The 16,085-nt window shown below is 36.5% G+C and overlaps 1 protein-coding gene across 1 annotated transcript in view; it reads right to left on the reverse strand.

Moving 5' to 3' along the window:
- Positions 1–16,085, reverse strand: part of ryr3 (ryanodine receptor 3) — a 309,061-nt gene that overhangs the window by 92,731 nt on the left and 200,245 nt on the right. The window contains exons 40-47 of the mRNA XM_062034336.1: positions 11,645–11,918; positions 7,950–8,064; positions 6,960–7,092; positions 6,680–6,783; positions 3,955–4,090; positions 1,791–1,974; positions 377–479; positions 179–299 (exon numbers count right to left, since the gene is read on the reverse strand). Of these exons, the coding sequence (XP_061890320.1) occupies positions 179–299; positions 377–479; positions 1,791–1,974; positions 3,955–4,090; positions 6,680–6,783; positions 6,960–7,092; positions 7,950–8,064; positions 11,645–11,918 (1,170 nt within the window). The remainder of the gene's footprint in view (positions 1–178; positions 300–376; positions 480–1,790; positions 1,975–3,954; positions 4,091–6,679; positions 6,784–6,959; positions 7,093–7,949; positions 8,065–11,644; positions 11,919–16,085) is intronic.

A 16,085-nucleotide genomic window follows, 5' to 3' on the forward strand; every position in this document is an offset into this window, starting at 1 on the left:
TGTCTATTTTATGGAGGAATGTAGTTAATCACAGAACTGGCACCCAATGTTATTAAAAAAGTATTGATTACGAATCGAGAATCGTTTTGAATTAAAAATCGATTCCGCATCGAAGCGTTACCCCCAAGAATGTAATCGAATTGTGGGGTGCCCAAAGAATCCCAGCCCTACTACACACCTTTATCAACCACAGGTTTTTTGAGCGGGATGCTGATGACGCCAACTAGGTCGGTGGTGGGAACCAGAGAGCGTAGAATGGCTCGTATGCGCAGCGCCTCACCTTTACCAGCATTGATGAGCTGCCAGAGACAGAAAAGCGTTCAGGTGAGAAAACAATGCGAGTATTCTGCTCAGACTGTCATCAAAAAGGCCTCACATGCATCTCTGGAGCACAGCGACCCAGTAGGTCGATGAGTGCGGAGTAAAAGGACATGATGGAGTTGCCCATGTGGATGATTTCCTCCTCTTCATCACCAGACCTGAAGTGCACAGACATAATCATCACAAGTTGGTAATCAGGGAAACACAAACTGGCAATATAATTTGAATTGATGTGCATTCTGATATTCTGCCAATACCATTTAGCTAAATAGTGCAGTTCTACAACCACAAAAAACATTGTGCACCAAATGAGGTGAGTGTAGCTCTAGAGCACAGGTGTCACATTGCAGTTATGGCTTCCCTCAGAGGATCGCTTGAGACAGACATGAATGTGCCTCTAAATTTGATTACCGTATTTATTTTTAAAATGGTGAATAAAATATAAAATATTTAAATATTAAAACAAATAATCTATAGATTTTACAGTAAAAAAAAAAAAAAAGGCAACTCAGTCACCGGAATTTTACTGTAGTAAAACGTTTGTTTACAATAAATGGAAAAACATTTGTATTGACTTCATTTGGGTAGAATTTTTGAAAAAAAAAGTTTTAATTACATTTTTTTTAATTTTCTTTAAATTTGTCAGAACTGTTTATCTATTTTATGGAAGCATGTAGTTAGTCATAAAACTAAACCTGGCAGTTTATTTGCCAGAATTTTTCTGTAAAATTGACATATTACCGCAAATGGAAAAACAGTACCATTGTTTGTTTTAAGCTTCCATTTTTTACCGTAAAAAAATGTGGTACCGTTTTTTTGCTTTAACAGTGATACACCGTAAAAACAACAACTGTAGATTTTATGGTAAAAACTGGCAGCTCAGTCGACAAAATTCTACCATAAAAAACAGTGGTAGAGTTTTTTTTGTATTATGCTGTCAAAACCACTATACATTTTACCGTAAAATCTATTTTAATTTTTACAGTGTACAATTTGATGTATAACTTTCTTTAAAATCATAAGTCAAGCATATATTTACGTATTTAATTTTATTTCAACAAAACAAATTGGAAAGTATGATATTATATTTGCTGCAATATTGGACATTATTAAAGTTTAAAAGATATGTAATTTTCATGCAGTACATATTTTTTTTCTATCAAAACGGAAAGAACAAATATATTTAATAAGAAAAGATAAGGTAATTTATTGACACGTTATTCCCAAGCCAAGTAAAATGATCAGGTGGACCAGATGTGGCCCCTGGGCCTTGAGTTTGACACCTGTGCCTTAACGTGTTTGCATCTCTCATGACCGCCGTCATCAATGATGTCAGCATGTTCTGCTATTGCATCATCCAAATAAGTATAATGTTGGTGCATAAAGAAAAAAACTGCCATAATGATCTAAATATAAATAATATTGCTATGAGAGAAAAGTGATGCAGCAAAAAGAAAATTGTTTCCAACCCAGTTGTAATAGCGGGAGAGGTTTTGGGCAGGTCCAGAGCGGGATCCTCAGAGATCCTGATGGCCTCCTTCATGGCCGCCAGCAGACCCTGGCCCCCTTCACCCCTCAGGGCGGGACCGAAGCACTCCGGACGTCGGATGAGCAGCTTCACCACCACATTGGCATTCTCCTCCACACTCTCACCTGGAGGAGACAACAATGGCATGAACTCAGACTAGGCACACAATCCCTGTTTTCCTTCTTAGGGGTGTCAAATACGTTTTCATTGAGGGCCACGTCACAGTTATGGCTGCCTTCAGAGGGTCGCGTGTAGATAGATAGATAGATAGATAGTACTTTATTGATTTCTTCAGGAGAGTTCCCTCAGGAAAATAGTGTAATAGTGAATAATATATGAATATACATATATTAGGATTCTTCCCATGATATTGTTATACAATTGCCTAAGCATTTGATTATAATTGTTTTTGCGTACACTGTACAGTAGAGAAAAAATTCATATGGCTTCATTCCTGGGTGGGTCTCGCATAAGAATAAGGTGGGGGGCTGGACAATCAACGTCATTTTGATTACGATTATAGCTCCTCACGATTATGAAATAACCGACAAACAAAAAAAAACAATAAAGAGGCCGTGCAACGTGCATGCAAATTCCGGAGCTTGTGAGGGTGAAACAGATCTGGAGCGAATGTCTATGAGAGGTTTGGGATCTCACCATTGTTGCTATGTTTTAATTTGACACAGTGCTAGTATGCATAATCAATAATCACTGACCTCAACAAAATAAGTCACGCATATGAGTTCCACGTTTACGTAACCGTGGACAGAGTCACATAATTGGCCAATAAAATGGAATCTGCTGTTTAACGCAAAATATCAGGGAAATTGACATAAATGTAAGTGAAATGTTGTCATTGTGAGAACAAACATTTATTTTGGGAAATAATGTGTCCGGGAGCGCTCATTTATCCCCGACACACTCAACCGCCCCGTCCTTAATTAAACAATGTCGAGACGGTCACTTGCAACAGCGACTACACTACAAAGCTAAAGCTCGCAAGAACAATCCATACACCGACAACATGTGTCATCTGCTTGTGTTGTTGTGAACGACATCATTGATGTAAGATCAATGTACAAACAGTGGTCGCAACTTTTTTGTATATTCCGAACAACATAGTAGACATTTGATTTAGGTATTTTTATTTTGTCACAGGAGCGCTCCGCTGGATTTAGGGACCTTCTGACAATATGAGCATCTCAATTTTGTTGTAACTAAACTTGTGAGCAACCAGTTGAATAGAACAAAAGATGAATAAGAGAGGACCTAAAATAGAACCTTGAGGAACAGCACTAGTATAACTGAAGAAGTTGAACAGATGAGTACTGATTGAATCTAAAGTAAACACATTATAGGAACACCTTAGTTAAATAAATCACATTAAGAAAACATTTTGTAACTGCTTAAAAAGAAAAGACTTAAAGGGGTGCCTTGAGGAACGCCCGAGTTATGTAAATCACAAGTTTGGACCCCAGTGTTCTATGTTTGCGAGCAAGGTTAAAATGTCAATATCAGGAATTGGTCCAAAAGATTGTCTCCCAAGTTTTGATCTGAAACTGGAGGCATAGAGGTAGGGTGTCATTCCCAGGCCAGATTTGGCCCCCGGGGCCGCTAGTTGAATAGCTCTGTATTAGGACATCGAAAGCAGATATCTATGTTCTGGTCACCACAATATAGCTAAAATGACAATGTTTCAGAATCTTGATATCAACGGTGAATAAATGATTCTTACAATTGACATTGCAGTTAAGAATATTACTATTTCACTTAAAACACAGTCTTTACGGCATTTGACTCCGGAATGTCTTCAAAAGCTTGTGTTCGACTTTTAAGGTTCCACAGTAAATGTTTCCAAATGCAGGGCTTTGTGGTCTTACAACAGATTGTTTTTAACATTTTAAGAGAACTTCCAGCCAAACAAGAATGTGGGACAACCCTACACAAATTCATATTATTATAGTCATTGTGCAAGCACCAGAAATGTACAATGCACTTTTTGTCCAGTTATATTGTATAGCCTGCGACACACTTCTATCTGTTGACTAGTATTGCTGTTTACTTCCACTGGGGAAAATAAAAGCTAAACATTAACATCTGCTTACCGTTGCAGAATACTGCGAACCTCAGGAAGGACAGGTAGCGCTCTCCCTCTATGGGGTTCCAGCCCAGGTCTGGGTAACCTTTAGCTACCAGCATGGCACAGCTCTGAAGACCACATCCAGCGAGGTATGTCACCACCTTCGCACACAAACACACTTTAATACTGTACTCTGTGGCCTAAATGATTTGCTGAGTAAGCACTGCTGTCTTGTTATACAAAGTCATACTTCATTTTTCTGTGGCTAAGCATGGGTGGTACAAGGCCTCTATTTGTTTACAAACGATCCATCTTCTTGCTTCTATACCTCATTTTAATCTGACATTTAAAATTACTGGGAAGTTGCATAATTTGTCATGTCAGAGACAGTCAGCCATAAGGGAGATTTTATATGTTTTCAAATGTATTAAATATTATGTTAAATATTGTAAATCTATTTATAAAATACCTCACTGCCAGGTTTCATAAGGAACTGTATAAATATACAGTGGGACCTCGATTTACAAACTTAATTGGTTCTTGAACAAGGTGCATGGAACAAAAAGGTAATATAATGAAGGAGATTTTTACGTAAAAAAACAATGTAAATATGAATAATGGGTTCCAGCCTCGACAAAAGTGCATGTGTTAGTTAAGGTTTTTTTTCAATGTATTATTATTATTATTAAATCAACATAAAAAACACAAGATACACTTACAATTAATGCAGCAACCCAAAAACCCTCCCTCCCACTCATTCACACAAAAGGGTTGTTTCCTTCTGTTATCAATATTCTGGTTCCTACATTATATATCAATATATATCGATACAGTCTGCAAGGGATACAGTCCGTGAAGCACACATGATTGTGTGTGGTGCTGGTCCACTAATAGTACTAACCTTTAACAGTTAATTTTACTCATTTTCATTAATTACTAGTTTTTATGTAACTGTTTTTATTTTATTTTATTTTATTTTTTGTTCAAGAAAATGTTTTTTATTTATTTATTTATTTTCTTTAAAAACTAAAGGACATTATCTTCATCAGACCAGGTTGTCAATGAAATTAGATTGTTTAAAGAGTTCTTAAAACCAGGTCCAGTCCATATTATGTCCAGGTCGGGCTCAGGAAAACACACCTTCATTTATGTATACTCAAAATTAGGGAACACAACAACAGATTGCATATAATCTATGAATAAACTTACATTTTCAAAATAAGCATTTACCGTATGTACAGTCCAGATTATGTCCAGGTCGGGCTCAGCAACACACACTTTCATTTATGTACATTCAAATTAGGGAACACAACAAAAGATTGCATATAATCTATAAACAAAATTACATTTTCAAAATAAGCATTTGAGGACTTCCCATTTTTTTTTTTTTTTTTTTTTTTGGCATCATCGGTTTCAACCATATAACTTTCTAAAGTTAAAAAATACTGAATAAATGTTTTAAAGAAAGTAATACTAAGTGAATATCTGTTTTTGGCCTTAAAATAAACATTTTACCGAGTACTATAATTAAATTAAATAAATCATAACTGTCAATGAACTCTCCTAAAATAACAGAAACCACATCAAGCTTCATAAACAAACCAATCCTTAAACACATTTTTTCAACTTCCACTCAAAACGAAGACACAATATGACAATACCAAAACAAATGCAGGGTGGATTCAGACTCCTGACGACAAAATCGGCAATCATCTGACATATTCCGTAGTTTTAACATTTTTCCCGTGGGTGTGTAGATTAATTTGAATATTGCATCCCACGGCAACGGGCAGTCGAAAAAGTCTTCCCATTTTCCATGTGTTATATGGGGCAACCTTCAGAGATTTCTTTATTAAATAAAATTTATATATTTTTCTATTTATTTTAGTTCCTTTTTTGTTTACTTTATGAACCCCCGCAATGTTTCCCAGCAGACTCTCAACATAAGGAAAATTGGAGGGCATAACTTGTAAAAACGGATATAATTTCTTATTATACAGTACATGTTTTTTGTCCAACAGGACACTTGTGTACCACTCAGTGTTTTAGTTAAGGGTTGTGCACTTTGAAAAACAATATATAGTGCTATAAAATACTGTATATCAAACAAACATAAGGAGATTGATTAACTGTCTATCAACAAGCTAAAACAACAACAACAAGCAGAACTGTCCTGTATCCGCTGCTCTGCCAACACACGCACACACACACAGTCTCTTTGGTGCCCTCACAAACTATCAGGAATCACAAAAAGCCTTAATTTTAACAACCATATTGCAACAATAAAATCCACTTACAATACATTAAGATTGGAAAGGAGCAGCTCATGAGAAGAGAGAAAGGAGCAGACAGAGGGAGAGAAGGAAGGTGGCGGGTGTGTGCGGGTGTGTGCGTGTGTGTGTGTGTGTATGTGTGTGTGTGTGTGTGTGCGTGCGCACGATCTTGGAAAGTTAGTCCCCTCTTCTGCTGTGAAATAACTCCGCTTCGACATTTTTTTCCAGGAAAGTAATTTGTGATCACAATTAAAAACTTGCTGTGGTACGAAACTGGCTTTCTTAATTACAAAATTAATGAATAAAGCGTTCGTACACATAGGCACATTTAGCGCGATCTGAAAGTCCGTAAACCGACAACTTTGCAAATAGAGGGGTTCGCAAATCAAGGTTCTACTATATATTTGTTGTGTTGGCAGTGAGTGTATTTTTTCCAATCTGTTCAGGTGTTTAGTTTTTAGAGCGGGGGAAACCAACCTTTTCCAGATCCGGCTCCTCCAAGGCCAGAGCGAGGCCGTTGTTGTCCATCACTGATGATGCGGCAACATCCAGCGGAGTGGAGCCCCGCATTGCTTCAGAGGCTACAAATCATATATTTAATCATTTTTATGCAAATAAAAATCTGAGAAAATATTGCCGGTCTACCAAGTAAGAAGTAGCAGAGTCCTCTGACTTATCAAGTTAACCCTTAGCATTTTTTCTAGAAATTCACTCACTGGTTCTTTTCTTTAAGATCAATCCGTTCATCAATACATACCTAGACCAACGCTGCTGTTCTCCAGCAGGTAGCTCAGGTGGTCAAACATGGCTTTCTGGTTCTGACGACTGATGCGACAAAAATAGCACAGAAAGCGACAACAGCTGGCAACCATCTTGGGGAAGGCAATTTCCTGCAGACGAAGAGCAAATGTAAAAAACTTTGGTTTTAATGTTGGTTTTAACTAGAGAGGGTTAAACCTATGGAGCAAAATTAGGGCCAAAACTTTGTACTTGAAAAAATAAACTTTAAAAATAAAAAAAAATCCAGTTTTGATGTGAATTTTGAAAAATACATTAATGTATTCAAAATGTCCAAACAATTTTTTGAACATAATTCACTCTGGTACTTATTTTGAATAAATACTTTATTTTCAGTTTTAATGTTCACATATTTTTGATATTTGAGCTTCTGTTTTCAGATTCAAATCTTTTTCTTTTTTTTTCAGATTCAGATCTTTGTCAGATTCAAAACATATTTTTTTTTAGATTCAGACTTTTGGCCCCAAATGGGACGCTTGCCATCAAGAAAATAAAGAATGTATTCAAAATAATTACCACAGTCAATCACAATTATATTAAATCTGAAAAAATGTATGCACTTATTTTTATTTTTCAAAGTTCAACATCTAGATTTTATTTTTCAGTTTCAACGTTTTTTTCCCACCCAAGTTATTGATCTCCACATACAACCCTGATTGGTGTATCCTTCCAGTGACACGTATAGACAACCGCTTAGACTTAGACAAACTTTATTGATCCACAAGGGAAATTGTTACACACAGTAGTTCAGTTTTAAAGGATGGAAAGGGTAAGGCTGGAAAGGATAAGGCAGGTACTAAGTAGACTAAAAATGGACCATAGTAGCAATATAAAATAGAACATATATGTAATATTTACTTTTTATTTACTATTTAATACACGTCCCAACAAACCAAGTTATAATAAGTGGCTAAACTAGCACATTTATGTTAGTTAAATGTAAACCAACCTGTGACTTGTCTCCACCGAGGACGTTGACCATGACCTGCATCACAGTCTCGTGCATGCCCAACACTCTCATGAGGTTCGGATGCTGGTAGAAAACCTTATTGTTCATAATGTCCCTAAAAGACACAAAACATATTATTTGTGAAGGTCAATTCATAACATAAACCATGCAGGACAGTGCAAATAAATGGTTCCTAGGATCACATTGTATACTAAGATAAGGACCTTATCTTCTTTTCTGACTTAAAATGTTACAACATTGGATACTCTTGTTAAATAAAGCCAAAGCGTCAAATCAGAACCAACTCATCATCGTCAAATCATGGTAAAAGCAACTCTTTTGTGGTGGACAACGTGGACAGCCATGTTGATGTGACCGTTTTGGCAAAGGAATAAAATATATTGTAATGAAGCTAAGTAATAATAAGGCGAGTGGTGCAGATGAGATATCTGCTGAGCATTTAAAATTTGTATACAAAGTTACTGGGTTTTTAACTCACTGTATTGTACCTACTGGTAATTCTATATTGTCTGTTACTTTGGTGCCCATTGTACAAGACAAAGCCAGCGAGACAAATACTAGGGGTGTGGGAAAAAATCTATTCGAATTCAAATCGCGTTTCTCACGTTGTACGATTCAGTATCGATTCTCATTTTTCAAAAATCGATTTTTATTTTTATTTATTTTTTATTAATCAATCCAACAAAATAATACACATCAATACCATAACAATGCAATCCAATTTCAAAAGCAAACTCGACCCAGCAACACTCAGAACAGCAATAAACAGAGCAATTGAGAGGAGACACAAACACAACACAGAACAATCCAAAAGTAGTGAAACAAAAATGAATATTATCAACAACAGTATCAATATTAGTAACAATTTCAACATAACAGTGATTAAAAATCCCTCATTGACATTATCATTAGACATTTATAAAAATAAAATAAAAAGAACAATAGTGTCACAGTGGCTTACACTTGCATCGCATCTCATAAGCTTGACAACACACTGTGTCCAATATTTTCACAAAGATAAAATAAGTCATATTTTTGGTTCATTTAATAGTTAAAACCAATTTACATTATTGCAATCAGTTGATAAAACATTGTCCTTTACAACTATATAAGCTTTTTACAAAAATCTACTACTCTGCTTGCATGTCAGCAGACTGGGGTAGATCCTGCTGAAATCCTATGTATTGAATGAATAGAAAATTGTTTTGAATCGGAAAAATATCGTTTTTGAATCGAGAATGGCGTTGAATTGAACAAATCGATTTATAATCGAATCGTGACCCCAAGAATCGATACTGAATCGAATCGTGGGACACCCAAAGATTCGCAGCCCTAATAAATACTGTAGCAAGGATAACGATAGGCAGATAGCTCCATTCAGTATTATATCTAAGGTGATGGAAAAGGCGATATTAATCAGACTGGAGAAAGTATCAGTTCGGCCTTAAATCTAAACTTGGCACAGACATGTGCATTTTTGTTTTAAAACATTTTTTGGATTAGTACAACAAGCATATTAATACAATTTTGATGTTTTATTTGATGCTTCAAAGTCCTTCGATTGTGTAAATCATAGTCATTTGATAATTTGCACAATAAAAGAGTTCCAAAATATTTCAAAATTTGAGAATTTTACTGTTTTGGTATGCTAACCAATACTGTATGTGTGTAAAGTTTGTATCATCTCCTTTTTATGTTAGCAATTGGAGGAATATTTTCCACCTTGTTGAAATGTAGTGTTCAGATAGGTCTTATTTTCATAGTGGGAACTTTGTTCTGTTCACGGCCAAACAAATACAAATAATCCACCATGTATCTTTGCACACACACAGGCACACACAGCGTACTCCCTAGTTTCGATGATGAGAAGAGGTGCAAGGTACGAGACGGAGGGAAAGAAGACGTATGTATGTGTCAAAAACATTTTCGACCGGGTCTGAAATAAAATAGCGATAATGTTTGTCTTCAAGATATATACTTTAACAGTGTACAGGGGAGAGGCATGAAGGGGTTCATTTACATCTGAAAAAACAGCCCCTCAAAATGAACCGTTCTGCAGGCATACTCAGAATGGGGTTTAAAGGCCTACTGAAATGAATTTTTTTTATTTAATTGGGGATAGCAGATCCATTCTATGTGTCATACTTGATCATTTCGCGATATTGCCATATTTTTGCTGAAAGGATTTAGTAGAGAATATCGACGATAAAGTTCGCAACTTTTGGTCGCTGATAAAAAAAGCCTTGCCTGTACCGGAAGTATCATGACGTCACAGGTTGAAAGGCTCCTCACATTTCCCCATTGTTTACACCAGCAGCGAGAGCGATTCGGACCGAGAAAGCGATGATTACCCCATTAATTTGAGCCAGGATGAAAGATTTGTGGATGAGGAACGTGAGAGTGAAGGACTAGAGTGCAGTGCAGGACGCATCTTTTTTCGCTCTGACCGTAACTTAGGTACAAGCTGGCTCATTGGATTCCACTCTCTCCTTTTTCTATTGTGGATCACGGATTTGTATTTTAAACCACCTCGGATACTATATCCTCTTGAAAATGAGAGTCGAGAACGCAAAATGGACATTCACAGTGACTTTTATCTCCACGACAATACATCGGCGAAGCACTTTAGCTACGGAGCTAACGTGATAGCATCGGGCTTAACTGCAGATAGAAACAAAAGAAATAAACCCCTGACTGGAAGGATAGACAGAAAATCAACAATACTATTAAACCATGGACATGTAACTACAAGGTTAATGCTTTCCAGCCATTGAAGCTAACTTAGCAACGGGACCTCACAGAGCTATGATAAAAACATTAGCTATACACCTACGCCAGCCAGCCCTCATCTGCTCATCAACACCCGTGCTCACCTGCGTTCCAGCGATCGACAAAGCGACGAAGGACTTCACCCGATCATAGATGCGGTCGCGGCTAGCGTCGGATAGCGCGTCTGCTATCCAAGTCAAAGTCCTCCTGGTTGTGTTGCTGCAGCCAGCCGCTAATACACCGATCCCACCTACAACTATCTTCTTTGCAGTCTTCATTGTTCATTAAACAAACTGCAAAAGATTCACCAACACAGATGTCCAGAATACTGTGGAATTTTGAGATGAAAACTGAACTTTTTGTATTGGATACAATGTGTCCGCATACTTCCGTTTCAACGATTGACGTCACGCGCATACGTCATCATACATAAGACATTTTCAACCGGAAGTTTAGCGGGAAATTTAAAATTGCACTTTATAAGTTAACATGGCCGTATTGGCATGTGTTGCAATGTTAAGATTTCATCATTGATATATAAACTATCAGACTGCATGGTCGGTAGTAGTGGGTTTCAGTAGGCCTTTAAAGATGTGACTGTGGAGAAAAAATTACATCCAAGCATATCAAATACATATTATCTAGACCACAAGGAAATATTTTAAATGCAAGTCAAAGATCGTCCGACAGTACTGCTCTGCTGTTTTAATGGTACTTCTGCAGAAATGCTATTCAAAGAGCCTCAATACATTAGGAATTAGCTGTTTTTTAGGAATCTGCAGGAAAAATGTTAGTCACTTCCAAGTTTAGAACTGAACACTCAACTGGTTTGATTCTGTCACTAATGGGCCACCAGCTGAACACGCTTAATATTGTGCATCATGTCTCAAAAGTCATCATCCTACCCCAGTCCATCACTCATGAGCTTCTCCTCTTCCTTGCCCATGCGCACGGACAGCAGAGACCTGATCTGACCCAGTGAGGCCAGTAGGTTTATGGCATCCTGCACGGATGCAGCACTGATGGTGTAAGACTTCTTCATGGCCCGAAGCAGCTCCCCAATGCCGTCGTACTGCCTCCTGAGCAGGCTAAACATCACCCTGACCAGTTCGGGATCCTGGATGTGCGTCTCCTGGGCCCAGCTGCTTATGGTCTGGGAGATGAGCTCCTTTAGGTTAGCTGGGGAGGTAAAGGATAACATTTGCTGAATATTAATGTAAGGGGTGTGAATCTTTGGGCACCTGACAATTCGATCCGATTCAGATTCACGGGGTGATGATTCGATTCAACACAATTCTCGATTCAAACCGATTCTCGCAATGTATTATTTGGTATAATAATTATATTGAAGCATTTTCAAAACAGGTTACAGGTTTAAAAAGCTCCTTTGGTTGCAAAGAGATGGCCTAAAAACGACCTTGTTAAAAATAGATTTTTTAGTTGATAAAATTGATATTTTAGTTTAAAAAATGTATTTTTTTAGTTTAAAAAATGTATTTTTTTTAGTATAAAAAATGTATTTTTTTTGTTTAAAAAATTTATTTTTTTTGTTTAAAAAATTTATTTTTTTTGTTTAAAAAATTTATTTTTTTTGTTTAAAAAATTTATTTTTTTTGTTTAAAAAAATGTATTTTCTTTGTTTAAAAAATAGATTTTTTTAGTTTAAAAAATAGATTTTTTTTGTTTAAAAAATAGATTTTTTTTGTTTAAAAAATAGATGTTTTGTTTAAAAAACTGTTTTTTTTGGTTTAAAAATTGATTTTTTTAGTTTAAAAAATTGATTTTTTTAGTTTAAAAAATTGATTTTTTTAGTTTAAAAAATTGATTTTTTTAGTTTAAAAAAATTATTTTTTTAGTTAAAAAATTGATTTAGAATCACGATGAATAAAATGATTTGCATGTCAATAATTTTTTTTGTGCAGCCCCAATTATGTCAACGCACATTTCAATTTGTAATTCATCACAGGGTCAAGGAATTGACTCTTATCTTACTTTTTTTCTTGGGGAGGAACCAAATTTCGATTTCAAGATATTCAGTTCACAGGAGACCAAGATAAGTCAATCATATGAATAGCTGCCACTACAGGGTTAGACGATTATGGCAAAAATAATAATCACGATTATTTTGATTGATATTGTAATCACGATTAATTTCAGGATTATTCATAATTTGAGAATATGAGTATTTATTGCATCACCAAAACTCCACTTTAAATAGTTAAAAAAAAAAACCTTGATAAAAATTAGTACAGAATAAACCACAAGTAAAATAATAAAAATAGCAATACCAACACATTTAAATAACAGCAATATAAAAAAAACAATACAAGATTTGTTTTTAATTCAGTTTTTTACCTTTTACACTTATTTTACCACCATAGATTGTGTGCTTTTTGTGAAAAACAACATTTTATTAAATGTTTGTACATTAAATTCAAAAATCCTCAGGTTGGGGACCACTGATGTAGACCACAAGGAAGTGTTTTAAATTTAGAAAAAAGTCATATGACCCCTTTAATGCGCCTTATAATCCGGTGTGCCTTTTGTATGTAAAAAGACCTGAATAGACCCGCTAATCGGCAGTGCGCCTTTTGAGCCGGTGCGCCCTAAGGTCCAGAAGACACGGTATTAACCTTCAGTACAATATCAACATTTGTCGAGGCTGGAATTATTTATATTTACATTGTTTCTTAGGGAAAATATTTGCTTCGTTATACAAACTTTTCGGTTTACAAACCCCGTCCAAGAACAGTTCGTAAATCGAGGTTCCACACTAAACGTGTAATATATAATGTACATGTCAGAAACAGCCATTGCCTCTGGGATTTCGCAAAGTTGTGATCATTGGTGCAATTTATCTTTGAACAATTTTGACCAGTATTTGAGGTCAAAGCATAATAATTGTGAAAATGTATCAGTAAGTGCTTTAAGTACATTATGCTTGTGTAAGGTACTTTCTTGAAACCTTTATTTTCTTAGCGCAGTCAGACTGGAATATGGAACACAGCGCTATTATTGTGAAGGGGGAAGTGTGCTGTGGTGTTGTTCTCAGCTTGAAGCGTGAAGAGGCGACTCACTTGAGGCTGTTGCACAAAAAAAAAGAGAGCGCCTCTCAAGTTTGCACATTGATCTTACATCGATGTCGTTCACAACAACACAAACACATAAGATGTGTTGTGGGTGTGTGGATTGTTCTTGTTAGCTTTAGCTTCGTAGTTTAGTCGCTCTTTCAAGTGGCCGTCTCGACATTGATTGTTTAGTTCAGTACGGGGCAGTTGAGTGTGTCGGGGATAAATGAGTGCTACCGGACACATTATTTTCCCAAAACAAATGTTTCTTCTCACAATGACAACATTTCACTCACATTTATGTCAATTTCCCTGGTATTATTTTGCGTTTATCAGCGGATTAAGTTTTATTGGACAATTATGTGACTCCGTCTGCGGTTATGTGAAAGCGAAATTTGATTGATTGATTGAAACTTGTATTAGTAGATTGCACAGTACAGTACATATTTCGTACAATTGACCACTAAATGGTAACACCCGAATAAGTTTTTCAACTTGTTTAAGTCGGGGTCCACGTTAATCAATTCATGGTAGACTTACTTCATACTTCATATGACTTACTTTTTTGTTAAGTTTAGTGATTATCCATGAGGCATACTAGCGTTGCGATCCCAAACTTCTTGAAGATATGCTCTTTTTTCACTCATTCGCTCCACATCTGTTTCACCGTCACCAGCTCCAGAATTTGCATGCACGTTGCACGGCCTATTAATCTTTTTTTTTTTTTTTTCTTTAATTATTATATTTTCAGAATCGTGAGAAGCCATAATCATAATCGAACTTAAAATTTGATTAATTGTCCAGCCCCAGCTGCCAGTGATAGGGTTGGGTATCGTTTGAATTCGAATGATTCCGATTCCGATTCTTTGTTTCGATTCCGATTCCTGACTATTCTCGGTTCCGATTCTTTTAAGAGGCAGGGTCAAAAAAAAGTTTAGGATATTTTAAATGAGCTAGCTTAAACTACAGTCTTTCTGAATGAAATAGTCTGACATTCTCCATCAATTTTAATTCTATTAACTTTTTATGAACTTTACTATAAATTCTTCACAGGGCTGTTTTTAACTAGAATATAAATATCAAATCTATGAACTTGAATATAAATACTATAAATTATGAATACATTTTCCCAGGGGTACACTTTCCTCAAGAGAGCTTTATTTTTGAAAACCTCATGAAAACACATTTACACACACAAGTGTATGATGCGGCAGGTACTTAAAAATGTTACCGTGCTCCCACTGATGGGCTAACCTGGTGCAGAAAAGCAAATAAACAATAAGAAACAACTTGCAAAACCCAGTCCAGATTAGCAGCAGGTACAGTATAAAATCAGAGACAGTTCTTGTTTAGGAAAATGACCATATCCGCCTTCTCAGGCAGGATGCGTGAGCGTTCTGGACAGATAGTGTCTCCTGCTGTGGAAAATACACGTTCGCTGGGTGTGGAAGAAGCTTGAACGCATAAATAGGAGAAAGCGAGATCTGACAGCAAAGGATAAGTCTTTTGTTGGTTCCACCGGACCACCACCATGCAGCAGGGTCGTCAGACATAAGTATCGGTGGAACGTCCTGGTACATCTGCAGCTCTCTCTCCACTCGTTTGTTGATGGACATGGAGCTCTGTTATTTCATTTTTTTTTGTAAAGTAAAGCCACACTTTCGACCGCCGACGCCCGCTATCCATGCTTGAGCTTGACTGACTCGCTCGGCTATGCTAACACTTCCGGCGGTGGGCGCTTCTTCGTTGGTGTTCAGCGGCTTCTTCTTCCGGTTCGGCTGACATATTTTTTTCCGGTCCGCGGACTGGGTATCGAAACTAGGAATCGAAATTTAAACTTTTGAACGATTCCGGGAGAATCGGAAAGTTAGTCCCGGTTCCAATCGATACTCGATATCCAACCATAGCTGCCACTAAGGTGAATTTGCAGTGATTCATTTTGTGCTTTGATTTATGCGGCAGTACAAGAGGAGCAACTTGATTAACGCAATCAGTTCAATAAGGAGCTGAAAAAGATACAAAAAAGAAGATAATATGGGTCATGGAGATATTCTGAATGACACCTTTGTTCTAAATTTTGACACTGTTCAATCATTCAGCGTAGGTGTGAGAGTCTGGCGTTAAAATTTATAGCTGAGTGTCTTACAAAGGATGTCCATTAGTCTTCTTTTATGCGAAGGAGAACATTGAAATTGCTCTCAGCAAAGGCACGACAAATACAGAAACTGTCAAAGTAACAGCATCCTTCCTTCCTCGACTCCATACATCATTATTTGAA

Source organism: Entelurus aequoreus, linkage group LG23 (assembly GCF_033978785.1).
Source record: "Entelurus aequoreus isolate RoL-2023_Sb linkage group LG23, RoL_Eaeq_v1.1, whole genome shotgun sequence".
Classification (NCBI taxonomy): domain Eukaryota; kingdom Metazoa; phylum Chordata; class Actinopteri; order Syngnathiformes; family Syngnathidae; genus Entelurus; species Entelurus aequoreus.